This window comes from Mauremys mutica, chromosome 4 (assembly GCF_020497125.1).
Source record: "Mauremys mutica isolate MM-2020 ecotype Southern chromosome 4, ASM2049712v1, whole genome shotgun sequence".
In the NCBI taxonomy this organism is placed as follows: Eukaryota; Metazoa; Chordata; order Testudines; family Geoemydidae; genus Mauremys; species Mauremys mutica.
The window spans coordinates 138855061-138873774 of record NC_059075.1 but is presented as its reverse complement, the minus strand read 5'-3'; the positions used below and the strand labels follow the sequence as shown (position 1 = coordinate 138873774).

The following is an 18714-nucleotide window of genomic DNA, read 5'->3' as shown; positions in this document are numbered from 1 at the left end:
ACTAGAGCGCTGGTCAGGAATTCAAGAGACTGGGGTTCTAAGCTTGGATATTAGACTGGTTTGACTGGCTGACCATGGGCAAGTCACACCCTATCCCTGTGCCCCAGCTTCCCCATCTGTAAAATGATGATGAACGATACTAATGTTCTTTATAAAGCGCTTTGAGATCTACTGATGAAAAGCGCTAGGCATTAATACTCAGGGCCGCCCAGAGGGGGGGGCAAAGGGGGCAATTTGCCCCGGGCCCCGGGCTCCGCAGGGGCCCCCAAGAGAACAGCGGAGGCTCCCGCCTCCGCCCCTCTCCTGGAGCCTCAGCGCATCAAGCGCCGAGTCTCCGCCGGGGCCCCTGAGCCCCGCCCCGCTCCGAGCCGCGTGGTCAGGGGGCGGGGCTGGGAGCTCCGGGCTGAGCTCAGCTCCCTCCTCTCAGCCTGGAGCTCCCAGCCCCGCCCCCTCACCACGCGGCTCTGAGCGGGACGGAGCTCAGGCCCCGCCGGCCACACGCTGCGGCTGTTCCGGCGAGGCGCTGAGACTCCGGCCGAGGAGGGAGCCGGGGGTAAGAGGCTGGGGCCGGGGCGGGGGGGAAGCGGGCCCCGCTGCCGAAGCACAGCCCGGTCTTCGGCGGCGGGGGGCCCCCCCCCCCTGCCGAATTACCGCTGAAGACTGGGCTGCACTTCAGCGGCGGGTCCCGCTTCGGTGGTAATTCGGCGGCGGGGGGGCCCCGCCCTGGGTCTTGGGGCACTTCGGCAGCGGGTCCCGGAACAGAAGGGCCCCCCGCCGCCGAAGACCCCGGGCCCCCGGAATCCTCTGGGCGGCCCTGTTAATACTAGTGTCATAAACCACCATGGTTCCAGCAGCTGGGGCTATAAGAAAATCACTAAAAATACTGAGATTTGTGATAAAAATCACAAGAGTTGGCAACACCGTGTAACTGAAGACCAAGCCTTTTGGGTGCTAAAGCAGTACAGGATCGTTCTAGTGAGTACACAGCCACGGCTCCTTTACAGTCAGTAGCTCAGATATGAGGGTGATATGCTTTGAGTGGGGAATAAATGGCAGGTGCAGATGGATCTTGAACAAAACTTCTGCTTTCATATAAAGCAATAGGATGAGGGAGCAGAGCTCCTACTTGGACGTAGTGGTGCAGATGCTTCTAAAAGCCACTGATTTCAGAAGTCTCTCATGTGCTCTATCTGTTTCTAATTTGACTTGACAGAAAGAAGACCTGGGCGGCTTTGAATCAAAATACAATTCACATCATGGCCAGTTCTCACTGCATTCCAAGCTAATGGCACAGCTCCCATGGCCTTGAACGGGAACAGGAGGAGGACTTGGGAAATCACTACAAAATCAGCTCATTGGTTTGTGCAGCAGGCAAACTAATATACGCCACTCGCTGACAGCCTTGCTCAGTCCCTGGAGAGCACAGAGACGTTGCTGCAGATACAAGTTCCCTTTGATGAAGCGTGTCTTGATTATTAATGTACTTCTGCAAAATCAATTGGCCGAACAACCATTATGGGCAGGAAGTTAGAGAGAGGCGTAACCTGGGAGGCTCAGTTCCAGCCCCACCTAACATGCCAGTGTTCTGGCTTAGGCCCATAAGCAATAGGCCTGATCCTGTGAGGTGCTAAGTATCCTGGACTCCTATTCAAGTTAACAGGAGTTGCGGGTGCTTGGCACTTTGTAGGAGAGGTATAGCCCCACAGGAGCAGGACCGATATTACCAGGTTGGAACTGCTTTCATTACTTGGCATCATCCCAGTGCAGCACAAGGCCCCTGCACTACTTTAAACTTATTGTGAGCACTTAAGCGGCAGTTAAATCATGCATAGACCTTGCATCTTGAATTTCATGTATTGACTTTGAAATTGAATATAATGCATAGGGAAATCTATTACACACAGAAACCAACAGCCTGATTCTCCACTGCTTTGCACCTGTTGTTGTCACGTACACTTTGCACTGGTGTAAGTGACTACACAAACTATAGGGGAATGGTCATTCAGGCCCCAAGTGTTTGCCATACCAGTTCAAAGCATAGGTTCCGCAAATCCCTCATCCTGCATCTGGCAGGGACCAGCTCCCTACAAAACAGCACACCAAAGCCAGGTGCCTACAGGGACGCCGAGTGATAGGATTCTGTGTGTTCAAGTGCATCTTGTGCCCACGGACTGTCAAGCGTGTTCTTAAATCCTGGCTCTGACGTTACTCCTGACATTTCAGAATCTGGGCTCCACTGCTCAGAAAGGTAATTGCGAGACAGTCTGGGATCAAAGCTGCAGGCTGGAAATTGCTGTGGAGGCCGAGGTGGTGTTTTGGGACAGGATTAGGAAAGGCTCACAGAACACGTAGGTAGAATTTCAATTCATGGACTGAGAAGGCCAGAACATTATTGCAAGACAAATAGCACAGGACTGAACCTTAAATCCTTCCGTTCTCATACTGCATCTTGAAATTTAAAGTTTGAAGTTTATTTTTATTAGCCAGGATGGGCAGGAATGGTGTCCCTAGCCTCTGTTTGCCAGAAGCTGGGATTGGGTGACAGGGCATGGAGCACTTGGTGATAACCTGTCTGTTCATTCCCTTTGGGGCACCTGCCATGGGGAGGGAGTTAGGGTGTGGGAGGGGGTTGTGACCTGGGGCAGGGAGTTCGGGGTGCGGGCTCTGATCGGGCAGCGCTTACCTCAGGCGGCTCCCAGTTGGCAGCACAGCAGGGCTAAGGCAGGCTCCCTGCCTGCCCTGGCTCCGCACTGCTCCCAGAAGTGGCTGCCATGTCTGACACCTAGGTGGAGGGGCTAGGGGGCGCTGCGTGGTACGCAATGCCCGTGCCTGCAGGTGTCACCCCTGCAGCTCCTATTGGCTGCTGTCCCCAGCCAATGGGAGCTGCGGACCTGGCGCTGGGGGCAGCGCGTGGAGCTTCCCTGATCATCTCTGATCCTAGGGGCCGCAGGGGTATGCTGGTCTCTTCCAGGAACTGTGTGGAGCTGGCCAGACTTTTAACAGACTGTGAACCCCAGCTTCCCCCCACAGCGGGGCAAGCCAGTGCTCACGGCTTCAGCCCCACCGGGGTGTGGGGATGAGGCCCGGGGCTTCCGGCCCATAGTGCAGAGACTTGCCGTGGCCTGGATGAAATGAAGCAGCGGGCTGGATCCAGCCTGCGGGCTGTAGTTTCCCCACCCCTGAGCTAGCTGGCTGTTACATGCAAATTAAGTATTGTATAGTTCACAAGGGTTCTCTTCTCACCAGTCTGAACTGACTGTTAATGAAGGATCGGAAAAACTTCAAAGGGAGAAAAATAACAGCAAGAAGCAAATAAGGGAGTGGGGGTGAGTTGAGAACCCTCTCAAGATGCACATCTAGGTTTTGCTGTACTACAGCAGGGCGGGGGAGCCAAAGAAGTAATTGGACAGCAAGTTTGCTTCATGAAAGAGGGGCCGCCCAGGTTTGGCAGAGAATGTTGGGTTAGAGACCGGGCCGCCCAGAGGGGGGGGCAAGAGGGGCAATTTGCCCCAGGCCCCGAGCCCCACGGGGGCCCCCACCAGAGTTTTTCGGGGCCCCTGGAGCGGGGTCCCTCACTCGCTCCGGGGGGCCCGGCAAACTCTTGCGGGGCCGGGCGTAGGAGCTTCTGCCGCTCCCGGTCTTCACCAGCGGGGGGTCCTTCCACTCCAGGGCGGAAGGACCCCCCGCTGGCGAATTACCGCCGAAGACGGAGCGGGACCCGCCGCCGAAGTTCAGCTCGGTCTTCGGCGGTAATTCGGCGGCAGGGGGCCCTTCCGTACCGGGACCCGCCGCCGAAGTGCCCCGAAGACCTGCGGCGGGGCCCCCCTCCGCCGAATTACTGCCGAAGACCGGGCTGCACTTCGGTGGCGGGTCCTGCTTCGGTGGTAATTCGGCGGCGGGGGGGGCCCCCGCCGCGGGTCTTCGGGGCACTTCGGCGGTGGGTCCAGGAACGGAAGGGCCCCCCGCTGCCGAAGACCCCGGGCCCCCGGAATCCTCTGGGCGGCACTGGTTAGAGAAGCTTCTTTGGACAGGAGAATAATTTGCATGCAGTGTTGTTGTAACCATGTCGGCCCCAGGATATTAGAGACAAGGTGGGTGAAGAAATAAGAGATATTACCAGGAGGATAGTTTGTTAGTTAAGTTCAGTGTCCAGGAAGTGCGTTATGATTTTGTTTTATACATAGCCATTTGTTTCCAGCAGTCTGACGCGTGGTCATTTGAATTTCTGCTCTTGGATCATCAACTTATTCTTGTTTTCACCACCACAATACCTTCGTGCTCTGGTGTTAACTGAGGATCGCCACTTTGCTTAAGTCTTACAAGCTGGTGTGTGCTGTTCTTTTTGGAAAAGCAGCCTTCTCCCCTGTGGGAGAGCCTTCTCCTTCAGTGGTAAAGGGCTGGACTCTGCAGGGATGTTCCAAGGACACAGGGGGCTGGCGTGTGCCTATCACTACCTGTGCAGAGACTGCGAGGCCTGTGGAGGCCTGGAAGGTAGCACTTGCAGGGAGCTGTTCCACAGCAGGCACAGGAAAGACTCCCTCACACCCCGGACAGGTGGTGGAGAGGTGCCTCACAACCCTGGGTACCCCTGACGAACATGACTGTCCTCAGCTAAAGAATGTCGCAGGCAAATCATCTTCAGAAAAGAGAGCCCCTGCCTTGTGGCTGGGTCTGATTGCCTGCAGAAGTGCCCAGGGAACTGTCACTCGAACACTATGAAGAGCTTTTAAAAAAATTAAAAGAGGAAGGGAGGAAAAAAAAAGTCAGCATTGGTCAAGAGAAAAGACAAAGGTGGTCCAGGAAATATATTGAAACATTTTAAAAGTTGGGTTTTTTTTAATTAATTGACCTCAAGCAAATAAAAACACAAGTCAAATCAAAGGGCCAGTTCAGTTGGTGTAGCTCCATTGAAGTTGAATTAGGTTTTACACTAGCTGAGGATTTGGCCCCGTATTATATTTATTGGGTGTTCTTCATTACTCTCTCCTCTAACGTGAGAACAAGGGGAAGCCAATGAAATGGAAGAGCATGTTTATCTCTGAGGAACGGAAATGCTGTTTTTACACAAGCTGTGAATAACCAGTGGAACCCACTGCTGCATTGTATCAACACAGCCAAGAGCTTTGTAGGATTCAGAAAGGAAGAGACCTTTGTATGGATAACAAGAACATGCACAGTTACATTAGGCAGAATAAAATGTTATAAGGAATATAAAGCTTCATGCTTCAGGACATGACAGCCACTAATTGACGAGGATTAGGAGGAACATACCTATATGAACAGGTTGCCAGTGACCCATGTGAAATGTGCAGAGACAAGATACAGGATACTGACTAAGGATGGATCACTGATTTGACCTGCTGTGGCAATTCTGATGTTCCTAAGGAAAACTTAGTTAATAGCATCTCAATAATCACAATTTCACTTCAGTATATTCTCCGGGGTTGGAAGATACAGGGCTCGAGCAGGTCCAGAAATCCACCTTCCTTTTTTGGGGATCCACGTTGACATAGTCTGCTCCCATCTTCATGTTCTCATAGTCCCCTGCAGTGCTTGCACTGCGACCGGTAGCTTGGAAGACCAGGGATGTGTAATCGACCCCTTCTTCTGACCGAGGACACTAGCGTATGACAAACAGAAACCAGACCCGAATTCAGTCTAGTCTTCACAGCCATGATCAGCTCTGGTTCAATCATAGTGGCATGGCTCACTTTAGGGGGTCCTACGACCTCTAAGCTCACTACTCAAATCCTACCCGTGTGTACATTTATCTATAGTCAGACACATTTGCATACCATGGAGAACAACTGCCATTCAAACCTTAGTGATTTCACTTACTATTTTAGTAGGATAATGAAGTGAATTTGCTTGGGATTTTGCTGCCATGTCAGCAGTTTGATTTTGGGTCAGCAGCAACAGCTGTCAATACTGCAGATGGCACTGAGATCATGAACATTCTGTTGCTTTTCAGTGTTTTTCTCACACACACACACACACACACACACACACACTCTCTCTCTCTCTCTCCCTTTCCCACCCCCCCCATCGCACATACACAATATTCTGGAGTCCTGGATCTGAGTAGCCCTAAAATTCAGGCACTATGCATGCTCTTGTTGGCACCCTCCCCACCCCAGCACCTCAGTCCTCCCCTGCTAGTTTCTCATGTTTCCTCCCCCAACCAGGAAGTACCCTGCAGAAAGCACCATCATCTGAGAGCCAATGTTCTAAAGTGTAAACCTGGGGAGGACATCATCAATCAGTGGACCAGGAAAAATTGCATGTGTGTCATCTAATCTGGCCAGCTGTACCCTCTGCAATAGTCCCACTCCCATTTTATCTCTCTTCTCTTTAAGTCCTGATGCCCACACCTTTCTCTTGGCAGTCTGCTGAATGGTGCCGAAGCTGGGAGTTAGGCTGAAGTCCTGTGGGGCAGGGATTGTCTCTTACTATAGGTCAGATTTCCACGAGAGTTCAGCTCCTATTTGTGCACCAAATAAGTGGGGAGATTTTCAGGGGAGCTCATCATGCTGGGTGCTGCTGAGCTCTTGGGAAATCTAGTCTCAAGTGTCTGGACAGCAGCATCTAATAAAATGGAGCCTAGACCTGGTTCAGGGTATACATTATGTCTACATTAAAAGAATAAATAATATGAATAAATAAATAAATAAGCATGAGGTTGGTGCCATTCCATTACCTGCCTAGTGGAAGGGCTGCTGTCTGAGCTCTCGGAGCTGTCTGAGGAAGTGCCACTGTCACCTTTTAAAAAAAAAAAAAGTAAACATTTGTACCTCGAATAACTATAAGTAAGGAAATGGGCAGGGAGAAGAGCTGAATGGGAAAGGGGGTTAGCAGTAGATAGAGGATCTCTCTCTCTCTCTCTCTCATATGGTGTTTGTCTATGCACATGGCACCATTTCTCAAACAATAATGCACAATTCCATTTTCTTGTCTCTTGGGGGTTCCAGTCATGAGTCCAAAATGGGGCCCAATCCTGCTATCTTAATTTTTTGGCAAAGCTCCCATTAACTTCCGGGGAGGGAAGGGAGGGAAGGGTTGGGCCCTTTAATTGTTAGGATGTGATTCTCATTTACACTAATGCCTCTTTACACCACCCTGGCACTGTAAAGGGGCCTTAAAATGGGCATATGGCCCCTTTATATAGCGTCATAGATTCTAAGGTCAGAAGGGAACTGCCTGCATAACACAGGCCACTGAACTTCCTCAAAGTCATTCCAAAACATATATTTTAGAAAAACATCCAATCTTGATTTGGCAATTGTCAGGGATGGAGAATCCACCATGACCCCTGGGAAATTGTCCCAAGAGTTAATCCCTCTGACCATTAAACATTTACACCTCATTTCCAGTTTGAACGTGGCCGGCTTCGGCTTCCAGCTATTGGATCACGTTATATCTTTCTCTGCTAGATTAAAGAGCCCGTTATTAAAATATTTGTTCTCCATGGAGATACTTATAGACTGTAATCAAACCACAGCTTAAGCTTCTCTTTGTGACGCTAAATAGATTGTGCACTTGGAGTCTACCACTAGAAGGCATGTTTTCCAAACCTTTAATCATTCTCATGGCTCTTCTCCGAAGCCTTTCCAATTTATCAACATTCTTCTTGAATTGTGGGCACCAGAACGGGATACAGTATCCCAGCAGAGGTCACACCAGGGCCAAATACAGCCATAAAATAACCTCTCTACTCATACTCGAGATTTCCCAGTTTATGCATCACAGGATCACATTAGCTCTTTTGACTGCAGCATCCAAATGGGAGTTCATGTTCCACTGACTATCTATCACAACCCCCAAATGATTTTCACAGTTACTGCTTCCCAGGATAGAGTCCCCCATCCTTATGCTGCCAGATGTGGTGTAAAGGGGCCTTCAGGCTTGTCTACACATGGAGCTATTCCTGATTAACTCCATATGTGGGTGTCTTGTTCCTGTTTAAATTAACCATATGGCTTAAGGAAGTCCCTGAATAACTCCATGCATAGACAAGCCCTTAACAGAAATGAGAACCAGGCCCTTAATATAGTCCAACTCTGCAGCATTATGGTTGATTTTAAATTGGCAATTTGAAATTTTGCTTTTCATGCTGATTTTTTTTAATGCCCCCTCCCAATATGTGCAGTGAAACTCCACCTCCCCCCAGCCCTGCAGCCTGACACGTGGCATTACTGTACATCAGCAATATTGATCAGGGAATTCAAAAGTTAAGTGTGTTAGTGGCGCCCGATGATCATATTCTCTAGTATAAAAATGTAAAACATGAAGAGTGCTGGTGTCACAGGCCCTTATCCGCCTGTCTGGAGGACTGAATGGACACGAACTCATCTGGCAAATGGAATGGGGAGGGAGGAGGTGATGTGAATTGCTAATGCATATAGATCACTTGTACAGGTCCTTCATCCCCCGTCCTAAAGCTAGGTTGCGTTTGCGGTTGCTGCTGCCCAGTTCTACTGCTAACATATAAAGAGAGGCTCATCCCTTCCAGTGAATCAGGCTGACAGCGAAGTATTTTCATAGCTAGTTAAAGAAGAAATTATTGTGTAATGAATAAACTGTCCCCACCCCCCACCCCCTTCTCAAACACAGAAATATGAATGCAGGACCCACACCTTATGTCACTCATCATTTGCAAAAAGAGTGCAAAAAACACACTACCATAGCAGAGGAGTAACGTTAGACTCCCTTAGAATGGGTGTAAGTGTCAACATGAGGTGAAACGCAGAGGTGAATCTGGCCCTGTGTTTCCAAATACCTGTCTGCAGGAACAAGTACCTGAGGTCAGATATTCAGCCAGCTTCAACTGGCATTGGGCCACTGAAGTCAATGAAGCGATGCCAATTTACAACCGCTGAAGAGCTGGTGCAAGCACAGATTTGAAGATTGCAGGCTGCACCCACTGAGCCAAGACTTGATTATTTGTCCCCAAAGATGCAATCTTACCCCGGATGCGTGGCCTTTTCAAAACCTCATTTGCTGCCTGGCAAGTGTTGGGTTGTTCTGGTTTTGTAGAAGGGCTGCTGCTGCTCACCTGATTGCTACAGGAATGATTGTCTGAAATGGAAAGTCAGATTTGCTGATTACTTCTGCTACTGTAGGGAAAAACATGACAAGGACCATCGCTTCAGGGCATGAGCTGATCACTAGGCAGGGACAATAAAAAAAATCCTTCCTACTATAGTATAATGATGCACAAGGGGCTAGGTTGTTTGTGGTTTTCTTGTCTGTTGTCATTTCTGTGCCTCCCACTGGAGCACACAGTACAGGGCATTACAGGAGATGGTGCACTGAACTACAAGCAAAACTGGTCCCTCCTAGAAGTGCCCAGTGCTTACAAATATGAAAAAAAGTTCCCCCCCCCACACACACATACGTATACCAGCTATTCCAGTCCTGTGCTCCCCACATCCAGATCTGCCAGTGCCCCTCAATCCACATCCCAGCATCCTCTGTTATTCCATTCCTGGGACTTTCACACACAGATCTACCACTGCACTACAACCCAGTCCTAGAACATCTCATGTCAATCCTGTGAGGGCCTCTCCTGAGCAGAAGTAATCATTTATATCATACAACATAAAAGTCAGAGTGGGCTATTTTATTTTTGAGGGGAACAAATGAATGAGAAATTACTGAAACTACCAAATTGCAAGGCCGCCCAGAGGGGGGGGGGGCAAGTGGGGCAATTTACCCCAGGCCCCGGGCCCAGCAGGGGCCCCACGAGAGTTTTTCGGGGCCCTTGGAGCGGGGTCCTTCACTCGCTCTGGGGGCCCCGGAAAACTCTCGCGGGGCCCAGGTCCCCGGAGCTTCTTTGCTCCCGGTCTTCGCTGGCGGGGGTCCTTCCTCTCCGGGATAGAAGGACCCCCCCCGCCACCGAATTACTGCTGAAGCGGGACCCGCCGCTGGAGTGCAGCCGGGTCTTCGGCGGTAATTCGGCAGCGGGGGGGTCCTTCCATTCCGGGACCCGCTGCCGAAGTGCCCCAAAGATCCGCGGTGGGGGCTGCACTTCGGCGGCGGGTCCCGCTTCGGTGGTAATTCGGCGGGGGGGTCCCCGCCGTGAGTCTTTGGGGCACTTTGGCGGCGGGTCCCAGAACGGAAGGACCCCCCACTGCCGACTTACTGCTGAAGCGGGGGCCCCCCGCCGTCCAAGACCCCGGGCCCCCGGAATCCTCTGGGCGGCCCTACCAAATTGTGATCTAAAGCAGATTTAGACTCAGATATCTTGTGGTGAAAGGTTCACTGTGCTTCTGAACCTCCATCTGTACAAATGCAAGATCAGATTAAGCAATAGGGCTGGTTGTTTTTGATGTTGATTTTGATGAAAATTTCCCACATTCCAACAGGGAGATTTGAAACAAAAAATGTTTCAAATCAACTTTTGGAAATGCAGTGGCATTTTTTGTTTTAAAATATCTATTCAAAAGAAAAAAATTGTTTTGAAACAAAAACAATAAAACATCAATCTATTGACTTATTTCATTTTGATCCAAAGTGTCAGAATTTTCCATTTCAACATTTCTGATGCAAAACTTTTTGGAGTTTTTCATGTCACAATTTGTGTAAAAATATTTTTGACTTTTCATTCTGATTGGGAACAGAAAATAATTGTGAAGCGTTGACATTTCCCGTGAAAGGACAAATGTTCAAATTGCTGTAATTATAGACTAGTATAGACTATTTCATGTGTAACGTCCTGTCAGACAGCTGACATTACGGGTCAAATTCTGCTTGTCTCACTCATGCAAGTTGTCCCGTTGACCTGAGTGGGTCTACTCGTGTGAGTAAGGCTGGCAGGATTTCAGCTTACTTAGTATGTATGTGATGACAACACAGGGTACCTCTACATAGCAGCTGGGAGGTAGAATTCTCAGTTTGCGTAGCCATACACACTGTAGCAAGCTTGTCTACACCAAGGGCTTGTCTACACCACGCGGCTTTTAGCGACAAGGCTGTGTCAACACAGTGTAAAAAGTCAGCCTGTGTAAATGCTCTTTTTCGGTACTTCATTGGCACGTTTGCCGACAAAATACTTCCAGCCCCGCGAGCGGCGTTAGCTTTGTCAGCAGGACAAAGCTGCGTTCACACTGCCACTTGCGTCGGCAAAATGTTTGTCTTTTGCCGGGGGGAGGGGGGAGGAGGAGGGAGGCTGGGGCTTTTTTAAGTACTCGCGAAAGACAAAAGTTTTGTCGACAACTTCGCAGTGTAGACAAGCCCTAAATCTAGCAGAGTGGCCTCAGCAGCATGGGTGGCAACTCAGGTTAGCAGCCCTGGTACATACCCAGGCAATCGGGCGGGACTGTACGTGGTGTCTAGCCTGACTCAGTGCTGCCACAGCCACACTACTATTTTTAGGTGCTAGCCCAAGCAGAGCTAGAGCGAGACGTCTCCCGAGTTGGAAATCCCACCTTCCCCACTGCCGTGTAGACATACCCATAGTGTCCTGTTGTAATGTTGTTGTGCTGCAGCAAAGCCACCCAAACACCGATTCTTTAACCCCTGCACTACTTGCTTTTTACTCCCAAATATATTACGTCTGTGGGCCCCGCCTGTCCTGCATTCCACACACACCGGGCCAGAACCTCAGCTCGTGTAAATCAAAGTAGCTCCTTTGCCTTCAGTGCATGACGTCAATGGCACTACGATTTACACCTGCTAAGGAGTTTATCCATCTGTTTGTCAAATCGCATTGGAACTTGTTTAAAAAGGACCCCCATTCATTCTCCTCCCCCATCTCCTGGAGTGCTTGGCATTTCATAACCAGGACTAGCCATCGCAATTCACCAGTTTGTGACCCTTAACAAACCAAAGAGTTACTTTTTATTGGCTCTTGGGCCAAATTCATCCCGTTCACTTAAATAGATTCACACCAGGGATGAATGGAGGCACATTATAAATGAAACCAATAAGAGATGAAATTACCTATTTTCCTGCTGAGCTTGATGTAAAGCACTAGTAGGAGAAGAACATAGAAGATAGAGGTCACACCTGAGATGCCAATGTTTATCCACCAATAATCACACGTGCTAAGGGAGAGAAAACAATCAGGTTATGTTAGATCTTTCAAGTGCTGATGGGCTGACATGGTTTCAGATAGGACGTCATTTTTAAGGTGATTTTCAAAAGACTTTGGCAAAGATTTTCAACAGTGACCAGTAGTTTGAGGTTGCCAAGCTTTTGGGTGTCCAATTCGAGACAAACTAAATCTGATTTTGGGTGCTCTGCACTTTCTGAAAAAAATCAGGCCCCTTTAAGGAATCTCACATTGAAAGGCACCCAAACAAGACAGTGGCATGGCATAAGAATCTATATAGAATAGGATAGAAATTGGGCTCCTAAAAATGGAGACACCCTAAAATCACTAGTCACTTTTGAAAATCTTGGCCTAACTGACTATCAGACCTGGTTGTCCAGCAAGAATATATAGTTGCCCCAGTGACAGCCAAAATGAGATTTTAAAAATAAGCAGAGAGGAGTCCAAACCCCTTGGGGCTGGACACCCTTGAATTTTGATGCCTTCAAAATCTGGAGCCCATTTCTAGTTCTACAGATCGGGTTACAGGGGAGAAGATCAACCACCAAACTCCATGGGGAATCGATCATCAACTCCCTTTCATAGCAGTTTTCTCCCTCTAATAAGCAGCACTAATGGCCACTGCTCCATACCGCGGTTGGGAGCACCGAAAGGAAGAGCTGTTTTATGCAGAGCTTACCTGAGACTCATCCTCCCAGCAGAGAGTCTTCACAGGCACGAAAAATGCTGAACAAGTTGCTGAGGGTTTCTAAGGAGAGAGAAAGAGACAGGGCAAGGATATCTAGGGAGCTAATAGCAAAGAGGCAGCAGTGTCTTCAGGGCCAGATGAACACACAAAGGAACATGGCTGGGTCCCCCCGGCTCCGATAAAACAACAATAATAATACTGTGCACGTCTATATCGCATAAAAGTGGGGAAAACTCAGGAACAGGGAGGCTGAGCAATTTGCCCAGAGCAACACAAGGGCTCAGTGACTGAGCCAGGAATGGATCCCAGAATGCCTGACTCCCAGTCCCTGATCACTAGACAAAGCTCCCTCCTGTGCATCTTGGGCTGTCTATTGCACTCCTCTTGGCTTTCATTTCCCTGGAGCTGCCCTGAACCACAGAGGTTAAAACCATCCAATACCTCACGGGATGCCCTACGTCCTGCCCCCATAAATCAGCTACCAATAAGTGGATCAATTAATGCTAGCTATGGCACTGCGCTGCACTGGGCAAATAGCAGCTTCCTTAAGTCTTTCTTACCATCCACTGACCCTTATGTGGACTTGGTGATGGTTCACCGCCAACTGCAATAAGGAGACAGAAACGATGGAGAAAAAATGCAATAGTCTAAGCAGAGAGATCCAACAAAGAAAAGAAACTGATGCTGCACTATCATAAATGGAGAGGCAAGGGGATAAAAAAACAACAACAATGGAATGGACTGTGTGCTGGAAATGAGGGAAGAAGTAGGGTTAGGAGGAGACATTATCATCATTAAGCCAGACCCCAGCCAGCTCCATTGACTTTAATGCCGATTTCCACCAACCAAGGATCTGGCCCATTAGGTTTCTACAGAGGCATCTGCCCGGTAGGACTTTTCCAAAGCTGCAAAAATTAGGTGTAGGAAAACAAATAAAGGGCCTTCCTCTTATTTCTAATTCATGGTCTATCTTTTACGAAGTGTTGCTCCTAGGCCTATCTACCAAATTCTCCATTCTGTGACAAACTCATTGAAACCCACCAGGTTGCCCTGGTGTAACCAAGGGGAGAATACAACTCCCTTTGGCTTGTAGGGGAGGTTTTCCATTGACTTCAGCGGGAGCAGGAGCAAGACCTGCGAGGGGAATCTAGTTGTAGGCATGATAGTAATCCAGATACGCATCGCGCCTGTTTTGCATTGTAATGGCCCCTCCTGTTGTTTGTACATGCAGTTATTTCCCATATGCTTTGCCTCACCCCAATTTACTTTATATGTATCGCCATAATAAAAATGTTTTAGAGGGGAAAACAAAGTGCTACTTTATCAGACAGGCCTGCAGCGACAGGTGCTTAATAAAAACTTGTCACAGTCACAGATAATACAGAACTGTAAATAATAATGTTATTTCCCTGTCCCCCAGCGTCTACCTCCATTAGACAGCCACTATCTCACATTCTCCCACTGACTCAGGAGCAGGATTAGGTTTCTATAAGGGATTCTCTACATAGTATATAATTAGAGGTTCATAAAAAGGACTCGACACCAATGAGAAAACTATTTCTTTTCCAATTATAACATTCGGCTAGATGACACATTTTTAATGCAAAGCTCTGTTGACTGCAAACTGTGGTCCTGCTGCATGACAGACTCTTTTTACTTCAGCGGTACTTCTGATTGCAAAGAACATCAGTATCATTCTGAAGAGTATGTTTCTCTATGGGTTCTAAAGGTGCAGAGCAGCAACAATTTCTATTGACTTCAGTGGGAATAAAATTGCACTATCAGGATTCAGCATTTCTCAGTGCTTGATCCAAATCAGGGGTAGGCAACCTCTGGCGCGCGTGCCAAAGGCAGCACGCAAGCTGATTTTCAGTGGCACTCACACTGCCCGGGTCCTGGCCACCAGTCCGGGGGGCCTCTGCATTTTAATTTAATTTTAAATTAAGCTTCTTAAACATTTTAAAAACCTTATTTACTTTACATAAAACAATAGTTTAGTTATATATTATAGACTTATAGGAAGAGACCTTCTAAAAACATTAAAATGTATGACTGGCACACAAAACCTTAAATTAAAGTGAATAAATGAAGACACGGCGCACCACTTCTGAAAGGTTGCCAACCCCTGGTCCAAATGGTGCAAGTTGGGCCAAAAGTTATTCAGTAACAAATAATAATACTTAGCTCTTGTATAGTGCTTTGCATCCAAAGATCTCAAAGTAAGGCTACTGTAGCCTCAAACATGCAGATTGTTAGTTGCAAAACCAGAGCTCCATGAAGCATCCTTTACTCACATGAATAGTCCGTACTCACATAAGCAGCCCCACTGACTTTGGTGGGTCAATTATGTGACTAAGGCCCATAATTAGCCATTGCTAATGAGAGAGAGCAAATATGCAACTGCTAATTTTCAGCTGCACGATGTGATAACAAACCAAGTGAGCTTTTCTCCGGATGAGGCATGAGAGAATTTGCAGAGTACTATGCAAATTTGGGTTATTTTAAAAAATGGCGTATTTGGCTTTCTTTGCCAGGGGTTGGGAGTTCCACAGAATGCTCCTGCATTGATCCAGTGCCATGTGCCCCTGGGGCATTCTTTGGGTATGTCTATACCATCTCCAACAGCGAGCCTCCCAGCCCGGCTCAACACCTTCGAGCTAGGGGGGTTTCATGCCAGTGTTCTAAAAACAGCTATGTAGACAGCACTTTGAAGATGCAGCTCAGGCTGGAGCTTGGGCTCCGAAGCCCACCCCCACCCCAGGCTTCAGAGCCTGAGCCACAACTTCAAAGCGCTGTTTATATAATTATTTTTAGCATGCTAGTGTGAGCCCCACTAACCTAAATCTATCCACCCAGGCTGGGAGGCCCCAGACCAGGAAAACACTTTGTCTCCAATGAGTGCTCCCTGAAGAGAGATGCTTTACCGAATTGGGGCCTTTGGGCCAAGATGTAACTGACTGTTTTCCATGAGTTTTACCAAAAGACGACAACACTTTCCAGAGCTTTGTGATCCCAGAGGGTGTGGGAAATCATTAGGGTGTCTCAGTGACCTCTGCTAATCATTCCCAATGCTGAAAAACAGGGACATTTTGTGGGGTCTTTCTGGTGTATATGTTACAAAGGCCTGTTCCACAAGGTTTGCTTCGGTGAGTTTTATTGACTTTAACCTACAACTGGAAACCCTAATCATTCCACTCTGCATAAACTTCACTGGCCATGTTTTAATAGTTAAAATAGTCATTACATGAGTGGGGCAGAGACACAACTCTGTGTGTGCGTGTGCGTGCGTGTGTGTGTGTGTGCACGCACTGCCCTTCTCAATGGGGCCCTGATCCTTGACTGGAACTTCTGAGCACTACTGCAATCCAATAATTCAACACAATTAGTACATAAATTAAATAAGTTAATAAATAATAACAATAGTAAACCTAAAATTTGTTTTTCATAATTTTATCCTTTTTTTTAAATGCCCAAAAAAGCATCTGAAAAATACAATTTAAAAAAAGATGAAGTAACAAATAAAAGCCACAAACCACAAGTGCCGAAAGTTAGGCTCCTAAACCCATCTAAAGTTAAGCACCTAAATAAAGGACGTTGGATTTTCAATGTGCTGAGCCCCAGCAGCTCCCATTGGGATTTGTGGGCACTTAGTGGAAAAAAAATTACATCTCTTTTATTTAAAGCCTACACGTGGACTTAATAGCCTAACGCTAGGTACTAAGACCCAGACCCTCAAAGGGATTTAGGTGCCTTACTCTCATTGAATTCAGTGGGGGCTAGGTGCCTAAATACCTTTGAGGATTTGGCACTTAGGTCCTGATTCAACAAAGCCCTTAGGCACTTTTGAAATTCCTAGTGTAAGCTAATTAGGTGTCCAAATTCCATAGCAAATTAATGGGAATTGGGCACCCACTTCCCTTATACGCCTTTGAACATCCCAGACTTAAACATGTGCTTAACTTGAAGTTAATGCTTACATCCCATTCAAGTTAGTGAGACTTAAGCATACGGATAAAGTTAAACATCCGCTCTGCTGCACTGGGGCCCTCAGCTTGAAACTTTTGGCCATAATATCCGAGAGAATTCAACTTTATAACTAAGGTTTACAAGCCAGATTTAATTTGCATTGTGTGTTTTCAATTTTGTAAGGGCACGTTCAGTTTAGATAAATGCTTTAAAATGATCGAATAACGAAAATGAAAATAAATGCTTATGTATAATTTTTAACAACAAACGTCTCCTATACAGAGACAGGTTTTAGATGAGAGGAGCCATAGAAACGAGATAGATAGAGGCTCCGTCTGCACTGTGGATCAGAAAATTATTTTCTATTTTGATCCCAGAACAGAATATCCAAGAGTTGCTCAACAAAACATTTCTCGAGAATCCTATTCAATGTCCCTCTGAATCCATCTTCGATATAATTCTACTTACCCGAAGAGTTAGGCAACTACCAGACTAGACGTCCATTTCTTGCTTTTTTTTTCCACCTCCCCTATTGAACTGATGCATCCCCCGAAGTATCCTTCTTAGAGGGCTGTCATTCTTAAATGGTTCATTTCCTACTGCGGTGCAGGAGATGATGCTGAAGCAGATAGCAATCTGAAAAGTGAGTCGGTGTAAAGGAAATTACAAAGAAAGACACAAATCCAAAATTCACTAGCAGGCGTCTTCTTTGCTTACATGGTTATAGTTAGATAGAAGAGATTATTTTCAAAATGTATTTAAATATATATTTTAAAGATAAAACCTAATGAGATATTGACTGCAGCTGCGCTTGCTTTGCTCATTATGTTCTTTCTGCCTTCTTCCGCCCCCCGCCTTCCTCCCAGCATATTAACGCTGCAGATTTTGTGAAGCCTTTATTCCTGTTAGTAGCTCTGGCTCAAGGAAGATGCCCCATTGAAAGCAAGGATTTGCAAGGAACTTGTACTACTAATGTCCACTGAATGTAGCAATCGGAGGATATGTGCCTGATCCAAAGCCCACTGGAATCACAGGAAAGACTATATTGATGTCAATAAGCTTTGCTGTGTGGCCTCAGTTCAGCAGAGTGCTTAAGCATATGCTTAGAGTGAAGCATGCATTTAAGTGCTTTGCTGAACTGGAACTTATATGTACAGCTTGTGCCAAATCTTGCCCTTATTACCGGCCCCTTTGGTTTCAATGCCATATACGCTGCTCCAGGGGTTTGAAGCCAATGGAGTGGTGCAAGCAAACATGCTTGTGTTTTACATTAGAGATTCAGGCCTTGATTATGTTCATTTTCTTTCAGCACTCCTGAGCTAGGAGGACGTCCCAGCCTTGTCTAGATTAGGATTTGAAGGGAGTGATGTTAACCTATTCTAGCACAGTTAGAGGTCTGGCATAGACAAGACAGAGTAGGCTTCACAATGTGCTAACCTGGTTGAGTTGAAGCATAAGCTTTCTTGAGTTTCACTGGGCCACTGTAGTGCACATTAAAGGCAATGTGCCTTATCCACACGAGGATTTTAAAGCACATCATTTAGAACCTGTGAATCAACCTGTTCCAACAACACCCCTTTTATCCTGGTTTAGACAAGGCCACACACACCAAGCAAGTGACCCTAATTAACTGAGGGAGGGAGGAATCATTATTCAGACTGTTTAAAGCGTCTTGGATTGTTAATATCTATTTAATTCAAAGGCTTGAATAAATAGGAAGAAAAGCTCTTTCGTTAAAGGTTCACCATCCCGGCACCTTCCAATTCAAGCTGAGAGGGCCATGCACCATGTACATCCCATCTGAGCTTTGTCTAGACTGGGATTTCAAGGGGTGCTGTTAAGAACATAGCAGCTAGCTAAGAGGTGCTAACCAATGCAGTCTAAGGCTTTGGCTACACTTGCATTTCAAAGCGCTGCCGCGGCAGCGCTTTGAAGCGCTAAGTGTAATCAAAGCACCAGCACCAGAAAACTCTCCCAGCGCTGTCTGTACTCCACTTCCCTGTGGGGA

The 18714-nt window shown here is 47.3% G+C and overlaps 1 protein-coding gene across 1 annotated transcript; it reads right to left on the bottom strand.

Moving 5' to 3' along the window:
- Window positions 1-4876: 4876 nt before the first annotated feature.
- On the bottom strand, window positions 4877-17312 carry RHEX (regulator of hemoglobinization and erythroid cell expansion). Its single transcript, XM_045016725.1, has 6 exons — window positions 17175-17312; window positions 12732-12800; window positions 11941-12044; window positions 8965-9075; window positions 6698-6759; window positions 4877-5620 (listed from the first exon to the last, which is right to left on the bottom strand). The coding sequence occupies exons 2-6, from the start codon at window positions 12740-12742 to the stop codon at window positions 5414-5416; spliced, it is 495 nt and encodes a 164-aa protein (XP_044872660.1). The 5' UTR covers window positions 12743-12800; window positions 17175-17312; the 3' UTR covers window positions 4877-5413.
- Between the last annotated feature and the right edge of the window lie 1402 nt (window positions 17313-18714).

What these genes read in the sequence shown, in the direction of transcription:
- RHEX (XM_045016725.1), bottom strand. An exon ending in CAAGCTCAGCAGGAAAATAG is followed by an intron (nt 9,076 to 11,940) that starts GTAATTTCATCT and finishes TTTCCATTTCAG; the next exon opens with ACAATCATTCCTGTAGCAAT. An exon ending in GAAAAGGCCACGCATCCGGG is followed by an intron (nt 6,760 to 8,964) that starts GTAAGATTGCAT and finishes TTTTTTTAAAAG; the next exon opens with GTGACAGTGGCACTTCCTCA.